At 40.6% G+C, this 13,378-nt stretch overlaps 2 protein-coding genes across 6 annotated transcripts; one reads left to right on the forward strand and one right to left on the reverse strand.

Moving 5' to 3' along the window:
- The first annotated feature begins 358 nt into the window (after positions 1-358).
- Positions 359-6,027, forward strand: phyhd1 (phytanoyl-CoA dioxygenase domain containing 1). Of its 2 annotated transcripts, none has more exons than XM_064308685.1 (11): positions 359-518; positions 1,236-1,394; positions 1,803-1,878; positions 1,980-2,027; positions 2,165-2,220; positions 2,608-2,670; positions 2,917-2,938; positions 3,398-3,526; positions 3,930-4,046; positions 4,404-4,530; positions 5,743-6,027. In XM_064308685.1, the coding sequence occupies exons 1-11, from the start codon at positions 477-479 to the stop codon at positions 5,786-5,788; spliced, it is 885 nt and encodes a 294-aa protein (XP_064164755.1). In that variant the 5' UTR covers positions 359-476; the 3' UTR covers positions 5,789-6,027. The 2 variants fall into 2 exon arrangements, with proteins under 2 accessions (XP_064164755.1, XP_064164756.1); XM_064308686.1 differs by having other exon boundaries at positions 362-518; positions 1,202-1,394.
- Positions 6,028-7,602: 1,575 nt separating this feature from the next.
- dolk (dolichol kinase) lies at positions 7,603-13,360 on the reverse strand. 4 transcript variants are annotated; one of them, XM_064308683.1, is made up of 3 exons: positions 13,150-13,360; positions 12,837-12,928; positions 7,603-12,437 (listed from the first exon to the last, which is right to left on the reverse strand). In XM_064308683.1, the coding sequence occupies exon 3, from the start codon at positions 12,294-12,296 to the stop codon at positions 10,725-10,727; it is 1,572 nt and encodes a 523-aa protein (XP_064164753.1). In that variant the 5' UTR covers positions 12,297-12,437; positions 12,837-12,928; positions 13,150-13,360; the 3' UTR covers positions 7,603-10,724. The 4 variants fall into 4 exon arrangements, with proteins under 4 accessions (XP_064164753.1, XP_064164752.1, XP_064164751.1 ...); XM_064308682.1 differs by having other exon boundaries at positions 12,783-12,928; XM_064308681.1 differs by having other exon boundaries at positions 12,761-12,928.
- Between the last annotated feature and the right edge of the window lie 18 nt (positions 13,361-13,378).

Here is a 13,378-nt window from a genome sequence, read left to right on the forward strand (position 1 = left end):
ACACAGGGTCTGGGATGATATTGAAAAGTTTGATCATCTGTGATGATTATTTACAAAATGATTTGTGGAATGGATTAATAGACAGTTAATCATAGGTTTTTTTTTTTTTGGACTGGACACCTTGGACTGGTCCTATAGAGCTGCTGAGAGAGGTGTGTATGGTTTTCTGTCACGGGGTGGCACACTCAATTTATTCATTTAAATTACAGGCGACACTTAACTTTATCTGTTCTAATCAACAGTTTTTCATTTGAAATGTTTACTAAGGTGCATAGGATGTTAGGAAGTAGACTGTGAATGGTAAATGAATGGCAGACAAACCGTTGACCTCGGATTCAGCAATGGGTTAAAGTCTGAAAGCCTATTAGGCCTATAGGCTTATGAAAGTTACAGTTTAAGCTTGTTTGACGTGACTCACGTGGCCGCTTCGGGAGAGTTTAGACCAGGGAAATACGGGAAGATAGAATTTTTTTAAAATGGAGAGCATGGGTGTGATAACAGCGGAAGACGTTGAAAAGGTTGGTGTGCGTGCATGTTTTATCAAACGGATACAAGCCGTTTGACTTTCATGTAACGAATTGCTAACATTACTTTCAAATTAACTGTTGTTACTAACAGCGTCGCCTCTTGTAAGAGAGCAAATAGTAGCTTAATATCTGCGTATCTGTTCCAGTTTTGTGGTGAATTAGGCTACATGATTACATGCTTTAAAATTCGCTGATGAATCTTTCAAAAAATGATCCATAACCTACAGGCTAGTAGCTACATAGTGCAACCGCTAGCCTAAGTGTCCCACTGGCTCGTTACGTAACTTCACCTTGCAGGTTTTAAATAAGGGCTTTTTTTGGTATTTCGTCGCATGTTTAATCGGATATACGTCATTAATTGAACAATAACACGAATTGCATAAACATCGTTAACTGAACAATAACACGAATTGCCTACTTACAATATTTCCATTTGAATACAATGCGCAAAATACATTTGAAATGTATATGGAGAATTAACTCTCCGATACTTTGACGCACGTGTTTATTAGCAAAATGTACTGCATGGTAATCCATAAATAGTCGTAGATTATTTTAAAGTTGATTGTTAGACAATAGTGGGATTACAGTGAAGTGAGAAAGATGACCAGCCAGCCCTAATGAGTAGGCTATGTTATAGCCTAAATTGTGACAATGGTGATCTATGGTTATAGCTGGGAATCGAGGATGCATTGGTTTGTATGTTAGTACCAGGAGGATGGGTACCTCGTCTTGGAGGGGTTTCTGGACCCAGAGGAGTGCGATGTGCTAAGGGAGAGAATGAGTGAGATTGTGGAGAGGATGGATGTCCCACAACATTGCAGGATCGAGTTCTCAACTGTTCACGATGAGCAACTGAAGACCCAGGTACCCCTGATTTTAAATAAATAAATAAAAGATTAACCATTAAGAAGCCTTAAACCTGAATACTCTGAATTATACAAACAATCACATCATGATTGTATTTAATTCATGTATGAACGTGCTCTGCACTTTGTTTTACATGCATCTGGCCATTTACTGTATCTTAAAGATGCAGGTAAGTTTATCTGATTCTGAGGCCATATCACTGTTTCCCTCTAGAATAAACAATTTGTGATAGAAATAGAATGCAGATATTTTTAGAACACATTTTCCTTGACTTTGGAAGCTGTGACAAGACCATCTAATTAAGAAATCAAATTTCTGTTTGAAAATCATTGAACCTTTACATTGAGAAGTCACTTGTATTAAAAAATAAAACAGGAGCAGATGACCTGATATTTGCTCCTCCAGGGAAACGCTGATTATTTTATCACCAGTGGGGATAAGATTCGGTTCTTCTTTGAAAAAGGTGTTTTTGATGAGAAAGGTAAATGATACACATTACAGTTGGAATTTGCCTTTAAAGTCAAATTAAATACTTGAGATGGATTTGAAAATATGGCATCAATTACCTTTCTGATTATTTAGGAGACTTCAATGTGGCCAGAGAATGCTCTCTGAACAAAATTGGACATGGTGAGTGGTGGCATTTTCTGTCTGACTTTTATTTTAACTATTAAAAATGGAATATTGCCAGATTTCTGATACTATGTATGTATTTGTGGAATCTTTACTGGTTTCTGCTGACATACTTATGTTTTCTCATTCTACAGCCTTACATGCTTATGAACCTCTGTATAAAAATGTAACACATTCCCAAAAGGTTCAGGTAAGACATGGCTATGTAAAGGTAGCCTTAGGTTTTCAAGATAATTACCTGTCCTGCAGAAATACTGAAATCTCAGCATCGCTTTTAAAGCCCTTCAAGTTCCTGAGCTCTAGCCATTGCTGAAAAGTCTGTCCTGATTGGCCTCCTTACCTGATTGGTTGGTAAGATTCAGGCATGGTGAAATTTAGAGTGGCTGATTTCAGAGCCTGGGGCAGTCAGGGAGACCAGATTTTTTTCTTAGAGATAATTTATTGATATCTGGCAGAATGCGAAGGAAATTTGACCATATATAAACAAAAATGTTATGAATAAAAAACTTATATACTGCACCTTTAGTTTTGAGTATGGCTGAAATGAAAAATAATTTGCTTTTTGTTGTTCCCCCAGAATATGGTTAAGAAGCTGGGTTTAAGGAGTCCTGTGATTTTGCAGAGTATGTACATATTCAAGGTACAGTAATGCCCTGTCTTTGTCCTATTGGGTTTTTGAGTCAGGGTAAATGCATGCTGCACCTACACCAGAAGAAAATGAAGATCACCATCATTGCTTCTGCAGACAGTCCTATATCTCCTGAATGACCAGGGATTTCACTTTGAACATTTCCATTTATAATAACAGGAATTAAAGTACATTAGAATTGTCTGCCATGTGCAAACCCTAGTATTGTCCATTCTCACATCATACTTTGTTTTTTAGCAACCTGGGATTGGAGGAGAAGGTAAGGAACATTTTCATACATGCACATCATTTTGAAGTGGTATCATGGTACCACTGCAAAACAGAGATATATGGACCTACTCAAACTAATTGTCTGGCTCATTTCACTTTAACTTCAGCCTGAAACATCTTCATTAAGTGAGGCCTCAAGGCAAACATTCTTGATTTCTTGTCAAGTAAAACAGACAGGTAGCATTTAATAATTAAATTAAATCCACCTTTCACTTGACATAATGTCGTCAATGGTCAATACTGGAATTTGTCTCGTCAGTTCTGCTTTCTTAAAGAACCAGATAATGACTGCATTTGAATGTGGTTATAGAAAATACAATTTCCACTATAAACAATTTTCAGTTAAACATAATAGTTGTGAAACTGAGAAAATTAACACATTTATTCCTGGGACATTTTCATAATAATAAAGAAAACTGAAGACTGAACTCTTGTGTCTGTCCTGTAGTGACTCCACATCAGGATGCCACCTTCCTGTACACAGAGCCACTGGGCAGAGTGATGGGGCTTTGGATTGCACTAGAGGATGCCACCTTGCAAAATGGCTGTCTGTGGTTCATTCCTGGGTCACACAAGAGTAAGAAATACTCTCGGAATCCCCCAGACCTGTCATGCTTCATCTCAGGCTTTATCCAGTCAGAGTGCCTTTTAAAAACACCAAACTGAATCCTATACAATCTCCGTAAATGTTGTACAGACACTTTTTAAAGCCTTTGCTTGCTGCTTAGATAGCAATAAATGTAGGCTGCATGTTAGTTGTGTTCGGCTGCATATGAAATGTCTTCCTCTGTCTATGGGAGCCGGACTTATGAACTCTGGTGTGATACAAGCAGCAGCTGTCACAAAATGCTTCAGAGGGGGACACATGCTTGTCTGAGCTGTTATAAATTGTTTGGACAGTCCAAATTGGGGAGTAAAATCAAACTTTATATATCTTGAAATATGAAGCTCGCTAAGTTTGTTTTCATTCTCAACCTCAGATGGGATCACAAGGCGAATGGTCAGAACCCCAAAAGGTTCCTTCCCTTTGACAGACTTTGTTGGAACAGAGCAGAACTATGACGACAAGCTTTTTGTCCCTGCACCAGTCAAGAAAGGTAGGGACACCCTTGTCTTGGGGAAGGAGAAAAGAAATTCTCAAAAAAATTCTCAGTTCTATTGTATAATGAAAAAGCAGTGGAAATGCTTCAAAAGGTAATGAAATGAGCCACGTCATGGTTGCGTAATCATGTCCAGTGCACTTTGAGTGCTGATTAGTCATAAAGTTGAACATGTTGTATGCAAGAGGGGTCAGTATCTCCAGAGAGATTGATCTGGGCTCATTGTGTACAGAGCATGTCGGGGTGAGGTTAGGTGAATGCGCAGCTTACCTGGGGTCAGTGTGTGCAGAGGGCAGGCCTGAGATGAATTTAGGAAATCTTTGGAATGGGCTTTGACATGCTGTTTTTGTGCAGGAGGACTGGTTCTGATCCATGGGGAGGTGGTACACCGTAGTGCTCAAAACGTCTCCAACCACTCGCGTCATGTTTACACCTTCCACATCATGGAGTCTAAGGACACAAAATGGAGCCCTGAGAACTGGTGAGTATACAGCATTGTGGGACATGATGGGCAGAAAGAGTTCTTTCCTAATTACAACCAGGCAAATCAAGGTATATTATTTCTGCAGAAAGAGTCCGGAACTTACACACAGAAAAAGTGGGTAAGCCAGAACTGAAAAGCAGGGGCAGTCACTGCTTCTTATAATTGAAATGTACAAGTACATGATAGGTTTTACTAATAACATGCATAATTCTAAATCTGATTGACAAATGGTTAATACATAAGCATATAGTGAAACTTATCAATGTAAAGGATTGGCTATGTCTAACATATATTATGAATAATAAATAAGCACACAACCTCTAACCTCAACCACATTCCCTAGTTCTACATAAAGATGCTCTAAATCAGGAGCCAGCTTTTAGTCTTTATATAACGTATGTTCTGAGAGTCCAAGGGAACCTGCTGTCATACACGGTTCCTCCCTGGTATGGCAAGGGGTAGCATTAAGGGAGGGCCAAGTTCATCCATCTGGACTCCTAGAAAGTATAAGAAAGAGACATAGGTACACACAATATTTCCTAACTTCTCGTTGTCCTTTGGAAGTTTGGTGCTTGGAGCCAGAGGCACCCGTGGATGCCTGAGAATTGAATGAAGTACATACTTGTAGTCATAATAAAGATATTTTCCACCCTTCAGAAGCATGGGGAAAACGATGAGCACTGAGCATCATGATATCTGAGGAAATGTTCCTTTGACGTGCTGATAGAAGGAATGCGTCCAAAGCACAATGTCACAATGGATTTCCCATAGGTGGCATTGTAAAACTATGCATGAAGATTGTGCATTGACTCACCCCTTAGTACTAGTGCTTCATAGGAAAGAAATGTAGGTTTATAGCAGAGGTGTCCAACCCAGGTCCTGGAGAACAATCGGGCCTGCTGATATTTGTTTCCACCTTTGATCCAACAACCACTTTAGAAACAAGAAACCAGGCAAAACTGAATCAACTATGTAATGGACTGCTTTAATTTATCAATGAAGTGCCAAGTAACAACAACCAGCAGACCCTGCAGCTCTCCAGAACTTGGGTTAGCCACTCCTGGTTTAGAGTAATGCTTAGCCTTTGATCCCTCTCTGGTGTGCTGACTAGAGCTAATAATCATATATGATAGATATGTTTAGATGCAGAATGCTGCAGATCTGTCTTTGGAAAATTTGTGATGTGTACAGGACCTCTGCTGTTTTCAGGTTGCAACCCAGCCAGGATCTGCCCTTCCCTCCTCTCTACACCTAAAACCAGCAGCCATGTTCCACCACATCAGCGAGAATGTAAACGGCAGCTTTCTCGCACTCAGTGTTCTCGTGGGAGCTACACTGAGACTTTCCTGTGAAGTACTGACAGCACCACTTACTAATTACACTTGAATTTTAAGTTAATAGAATTGCTGCACTGAAGCCAGATAACAACCTGCAAAGAACAGCCAACTGAAATGAAAATAACAGAATGATGCCATTAAAAAATCTAAACATTAATTTTCTTGTGCAAGTTTATTAACATAACCACAAAATCATGAAACAATATTAATAAAAACAGTAAGAGCTGACACAATAGGAACCACTGTTTATGTTGAGATAGTTATTTCATTAATTGATGACCTTTTTTTTTTTTAACTGAGCCCAATATTTAAGTATACCTTGAGGCCCACCAGACAATCCTGTTAGAATAAATATGTGGCACAGGAAAAGAGAAGTACTGTGTAGTTAATAAAAGCATGGACATCTGCCCACAGCAACCTGGTTGTATAAATCCAAATTTATTGATGTCCTGTTCTGTCATCCATTCCCTTTAAACCCAACATTGTCCGATCAGAGATAGATGTTACTAGTATACAAAAGGAGTACATGCTATTTATAAAGCAAATTCTATACTATAAATATACAGAAACACTGCTAAAATCACTCTTATGTTCAGTCAAGTAAACAGAACACTGAATAAACAGTATCAGAGGCTAACGGTTTCATTACTTGATACTACAACATCTGAATATATGTTCTGATTATGGCAGACTGGATCATGCTAGAAGCTGGCTTTGATACTAAAATGCATGCACAGGTACATTAAACTGAATGGTCATGTAGCAACTTTAAAGGGGTAAATTATGGCTTTTGTCTTCATAGTGCAATTACAGTAATAGGGTGAAGACATACAGCTGACATGTTCTTTGGTGACATCTTTATTCCCCCTTTTTCATCGTTTTTTTTTTTTTGCTCTCCCACAATGTATGATATGCATATGTGCATCTAATCCCTGCCAGAAAACCTCGCACACAGGTCATACAGCTGGATGTTTTTAATTGGAATGGATAAGGCCAAGATGAACCTACATTGAGCATTCTACAGTTTCAGGCTCAGGATCCATTGGTAATGTTAAGAGGATATTATGATGCACACCATGAATGTGAATGACTGATCCACACAGCTGCTTAAGATATAGCCTATGTGAAGCCTGGTGGCCCACTGCCTATGTACACCCCATCTCATTCTGCTACTGGTCAATCTGTTACAAACAGAAGTTATCCTGTTCTGCTGTTTGTATTTGACTATCCTTCTGGTCTTCCCCAAAAGAGTTATGGAAACTATCTATTTATTGAATTGTAATACCTTATTCTGTATTTGTCTGATTGGACTTAGATTACTGCACTGCTCTATAGTATGGATACTCAAATCTGGACCTCAGATGCAAATCCAGCCCTGGTTTTCTTGTCCCCCAGGAAATTATCTGAATGATTAGTGCCACTGATTGGCCAGACTGTCATCACACCTGCCTCCCAGGCACAGGGAGGGTGGGAGATCAGCAGTTCTTTGACCTTAGGGCTGTGATTTGAGTGACGGGTTTATGGGTTTTAATTCCTCTGGATGATTGTTCTTTAATCTTAATTTAACATTGTGGATCTGAATACTGCGGGTTCCTCAACATGAAACAATCTGCCATACAGCACTGTACAAGTGTTTGACCTCTGCTGCCCTACTGATGCAAAGCAACGACCAAGAAGCCAAGGCAAAAATGTGTTTTACAGATCACAATGCAAGAATAAGAAACAGAGCAAATAAACACAAAAAACTCAATTTTACTCAGTCTTTTTCATGCACAACCTGAAATATTTCATGGTCATTTACATCATCTCTTGCAAAAAAAACCAATTTATTAAAATTAAGAGGACCTTGAATTCATGGTAAACTCTCACAATCCCATTCCACAGGTACAGGTAGTGTGATTTTAACCAATTTCTTAATAAAAATTGGACATATAACATAGTAAACAAACGACAGACTGAGTTGATCATGCAAACATTCTACTGGGTATTAAGTAATTTAATTTGTAATTTGTCTTCCACTTTTTCCTTGTCGATGCAGAGCAGTTTCATATATAGATAAAATGCAATGCATGATGGGAATCAGTGGTAGAATTATGCATGGTAATTACTATCCTCAAATAGCCTATGTAGAGTCACACTTTTCCAGAAATGAATAAGACATAAAACTGCAATCAGAAGAATACAATTACCAAAACATCACCTGAATGACCAATCCCTAAATCAATCACAGTTTTGAGCAATGACCACAGCTACTCGTGTCACCTGTTGTATGAAAAAAGGAGGCATTGTGTTAAAGTTTCTGAACTTTTTCATTAACACATACTCCTCCACATTGTGACAACATTTTAAGAGTTCCATGTTTAAAAGTGCCATACAGATCCCAACCCTTGACAAATGTTACTCATTTACCAAGGCTATTACACAGATAGGCTATATAGTCTACTACACTGTGTGGCCAGTACATGCTACTCACTAAGATTAGTCATCATTTAATTGCATCATTAGAATAGGACCATCGCAGTGCAAGAAATACCATGGACTCATGTAGCCTGGTAGCTTGTATCTCTTTCCTTAGTTTTGAGATTACTAGCTTTTAAATGATATTAAGACACTTCATGCTTTTAATTAAAATATGGTTATTAATGTCACATACAATGAGTCCAGTATATGGTACACAAGGGGATGGGGAAATGTGTTGGTTTCCCAGGGACACTGAAAGTCCTGCACTATACTTAATTTGTTTATACCTTCTGGAATAGATTAACAGCATTATTGTTCTAGATTCAAACCACCTAAGAAATGTTAACATGCATATTCTAAACCAACTATGCTCCTGTACAACATAAACATACTCAAGAGCCATCACACTCTACAGCAGCCAAATAATGTGTGCACCATGTTTCGGCAAAAAAAGAATATATTAATTTCAAAGCAACTAAAATAGAAATGCAAATCAATTATATGAATAAACAGGCCAATATCCAACTCAGCTTACTGTCCATCATTAAAAGAAAACTGCATTCACAGCATTACACTTGACAATTGGTCATTAAATCAGCAGTATGGATGTGAATACACAACACAACAAATGAACAAACTCTAGTGATTCCAGTGTTAAGCTCCATAATGTGATATGGTATCCCATTACGGGGAGGGGGGGGGGGGGGGGCACCCCAATAGTGATGGAGGTTTTTGGCATTGTGAAGCTTTCAGTCATTGTTTGGGGGGTTGCGAAGCAAGGGGTGATGTGGAAAGACAGATACACGATCAGGATCACTGTGGTACTCATAAATACCAATGCAGTCAACTGTGCCCTGCCCACTGACCTCAGTGATCAGGAATGTGTACATTGTAAAGAATATGTACTCCAACAAATTGCAGTAAGGAACCTTTCAAATGTACCCACACTGCAAGCTGTGTCTACTAATAAGTATAGACACTACACTGTATATAGCCTATATAACTGGATTTAATAACTTATGGATTTGCTCATGTACCAGTTTTTCATAAAGCAGGCATCTCCAAAAGTTTGGGCATTCAAAATTACACTACCAGCTTCCACTCAAAGAGAAACAGCCAAAACAGACAAATATGGCTACCAATCAGTCCTTGATGTTGAAGACTAACAAACCTGAAAATTAATTTAAAGAAATAATTTAAAATTTACAACAGATACTTAAAATGTTGGTAAATATCTGGATTGTTCCTGAAGGCCGACACATAATGAAATGCATTGAATTCTGCAACAAAATTGACAATATATTGACCATCAATGAAAAAAGGTAGTTTACTCCAATTTCTATATCAGCTTCAAATCCTGAAGCTGTGTGTAAATGTTTCTGTGGCTCTTGTGAAACTGAAATCCCCAACAGGGAATTTCAACCTCCCATTTAACAATTCACAGGTTCTGTGCGCTTTAAGGTGTGTACATCTTCCCAAAGAAAGTAAAAAGGGCAGATCCATAGTAATGACACAAAGGTGCCCTACAGAAGCATAGGGCAGTACAGAATATTGGTGGTCAGCCACAGCAACAGACTGTGCTATTCAACGTGGGGTTTAAAACTGGTGTACCCTAGAGTAGTGCACTGCAGCTTAACTGCTCCAGTAAAAATCCAGCTGTATAAATGGATGCCCATAAGCACTGCGAATGACTGGTGAAAGTAAAAGTGTCTGGTTAGCAATTGCATAAGACTATACTCAAATTTGTGTACAAAGTGTAATGCATTCCATGTATAGTGATCAAATGAAACTGTTACAGCTCAATAACCACTGCATTCTTAGTGTGACAGCTATGTTAAAGACAGTACCATGTAAAATAATTGGGCACATGCTGTCCTCTGTAATGCTACAAAAGCAACAAGATTTTTCTCACCCAAAGGGCCAAAAGATAATTTTAAATACATTATTATTAATTGCTGTATTCACTAAATGCCAATTCATTTGCCAGTTTGTAGTAGTATATTTCTTGTACAAAAATTTTACCCCATGAAACACTAATCTCACATACATTTGATATTTTCCCTGTGCACACAATTCTCAGTGTAATACAAAAACAGGTGTTATTGGGTTATCCTTCCTTGTGTGGTTGTTACTGCTGGGTTAACATCTGCATGGCTGTCACTGCTGGGTTAGCCAGGCTTCTTTGCATGGCCTTTCCAGCTGGGTTAGCCTTCTTTGCCACAGCACATGAATCCCTTCTATGGTTTACCCTGTAATGACTTTGGGCTTTTCTCGAACTCTAAGAAATAAAGCCAGCAAATGTCTACCACCTACAGCTAAGCCTTCAGATCGACTCATACAATCATGAAGTGACCTTCACAATCCACTGCAGTGCTGTAGGGTCTGAGGCAAAGTTCAGAGCATGAAGAGGATGAAGAGGTAGAGGGGGAGGAGAAGGTTGTCTATCTGAACGGTGTAGGCCTCCAACAGTGACACCAGGGCAATGGATCCCACGATCCATGTGTAGCTGGTGTTCAGGTTGATGGCCCCATCGAAGATGAGGAATATTGCTACAGCAATGATCTGAGCGAAGATGGATGTTGCTGTGCCCTCCATGGTCTTCTTCGTTCCAGGCCACCGGATCTCCCCCATGCTGCTGCCAAAAACTGAAGCCATGGTATCCCCAACCCCCACAGACAACACCCCAGCGTAGGGCACGAGGCCCCCTGCCCCGGGCAAGCTGCCCTTGGGGGCGCAGGGGCCTGGGAACAGCCAGATGGGCAGGGACATGCCCAGCAGCAGATAGATGTGGGTGAGGATGAGGGGCCCAGAGTCCCGCTCGTCCAGAAAGAGCGTGAGCAGCTGCCGCAAGAGCTGCCCAAGGGGACGGATCCTGAAGTAGCGCACGTACTCCAGGAGGAGGAACGCAGCGAGGCAGGCTACCGAGGCCACATGGAGCAGCTGCCGGTCAAACACCAGTCCTGGCACGTAGGTGGCCACCACTATGAAGTGGAAGTACTTCCGAACCACTGTGGAGGCCTGGTGCTTCTTGGAACCGGAGGCCCTCCTGTAGTTCTGGTGCAGGACCACCATGGATGCCAGGGCAGCCAGTAGGACCCAGTAGGCCAGCAGGTAGAGCCGCTTCTGGTTTAGCGTGACAAAGTCCAGCAGCCACGTGAGGGGGTGCCTGCGGATGAGCAATGAAAGCCAGGGCATGATGATCCCCAAGGCCAGCACAGCAGTCATCATGTGGAAGAAGAGCGAGGACACCCAGGTCTCAGACTCCATGAAGCAGAACAGCAGAGTGAAGAAGATGCCCAATAGCAGGGACCCTACCACCACCACAGGCAGGAAGTAGTTCACGGGGTCCCCTTTAACCTCTGTTAGGTTGAGTGAACGTTTAATGAGCTGGTTGATAATGAAGCTGATTCCGCCCACTATGAGGAGGGCCTCGCCTGGGGTGAAGCAACGAGGCAGTAGGTACAGCACAATTAGGCTGAGGTAGACAAAGATGAGGAGCACTTCAAGGACTTCAATGACCTCTGACACGGTCAGGGTTTGCTTGGTGGTGTACATGACAGCACTACTGGCGAGGCCAGCAACCACGCAGGTGTTAGTGGGCACAGGTCGAGTAATACCCAAGGCAATCAGGGAGAGGAACAGTGCCAGCATCATGCCAGTGACTGTGATCACCATAGAGAAGCGCTCAAAGTACACATTCCCAGAGGCCTCGCAGCGTTCCCGCAAGGCTAGGCCCAAGAGGGGCATCACCATGGATGCAGGCACTATACCACTGTTTGCCGATGGCCGAAACTGAAATACTGCTCCACCAGACTTCAGCAAACGGTCCCATTTGTGCTGCACATAGAAGGCCTGAATGGCTAAGGCAATGGAGCACCAAGACAGCTGGTTCCACACCACAAAGTGGACACAAAGAACAATGGAAAACACCACAAGTGACTCCACAATCACCGGATTACTCAGCATGACTGCAGGGTTCCAGACTCCAGATGCTGCACTTACAGACAGATATCCTCCAAAACAAAAATCAGCCCTCCAGAGCAGTCAGTTTATTTCTTTTTCATACTTTAACATCGTCTGTACATTCCCTGGGCCAATTCATGTCACCTAAAACACAGAACAATAAACAGATAAGACATCCAAATGAGTAGCACAAACATAGTAAACCACTAACATTCCCTCTTCAGAAAATATTTATATGTATTATATTCTAACATTAAGTAATATGCTCTTCGGAAGATTTTTTAAAATCAAATTCAATTATGAAACGTACACAAAACAGGTCGTTCCCATATGCAAAAACAACATGGGATATTTCACTAGGTGGTTAATTCTTTATACACTGTGATCAGTTAGTTCCCAGACAGGCTTCTATGATATATCGCTCTCGAGAAAAAGACAAGAGAAAGGTATCTGCAACGAGTACTGACCAATGTACTGCGAAATACTAACGTTACGTTTGGTTCCGACACACATGTAAGCAATGTTACTTCGATTTTCCGTTACTTGATAGGGCCCCGTGCTACTTCAGGAAAAGGAAAGTCAACCGATTCCACCTTCTTCCATGGAATGAATGGTTCATTACAGACGAAGTTCCCCTGTTGCCATATAACGTTACCGATAATATTACGCTCGCACAAAAGGGTAATGCTATCTAGCTAACTAGTATAAAAAGCTGATTATTAGCTAACTAACTAGTAATCAAGCAATGAATGACATTTAGCAGTGCCTTAAGATAACGACTAAGGTATGGGACAGATCACGACATGGCACAGTTTGTTAGTTAGATACAGTTGAATAGAGATGTGTATTGACTTACGCTTCAGATGTAAGTGTGAATTAGAAAAAATGTTAAACCGGCTATCTCTCTGTGATGTTCGATTGATTTTTTTTCTCAGTCACAGCTGGAAAGAGGACCCCGGTAGCCATATTGACACAAAATCACGTGCTCTATTAGGCACATGTCACAAAATTGCAATTCTGACGATCCATCGCTAATCTTAATTGCAAAACATCTTCAGACAGCTAGATAATGTGTGGACGGACTG

The sequence above is a fragment of the Anguilla rostrata genome, chromosome 14 (assembly GCF_018555375.3).
Source record: "Anguilla rostrata isolate EN2019 chromosome 14, ASM1855537v3, whole genome shotgun sequence".
Lineage (NCBI taxonomy): Eukaryota > Metazoa > Chordata > Actinopteri > Anguilliformes > Anguillidae > Anguilla > Anguilla rostrata.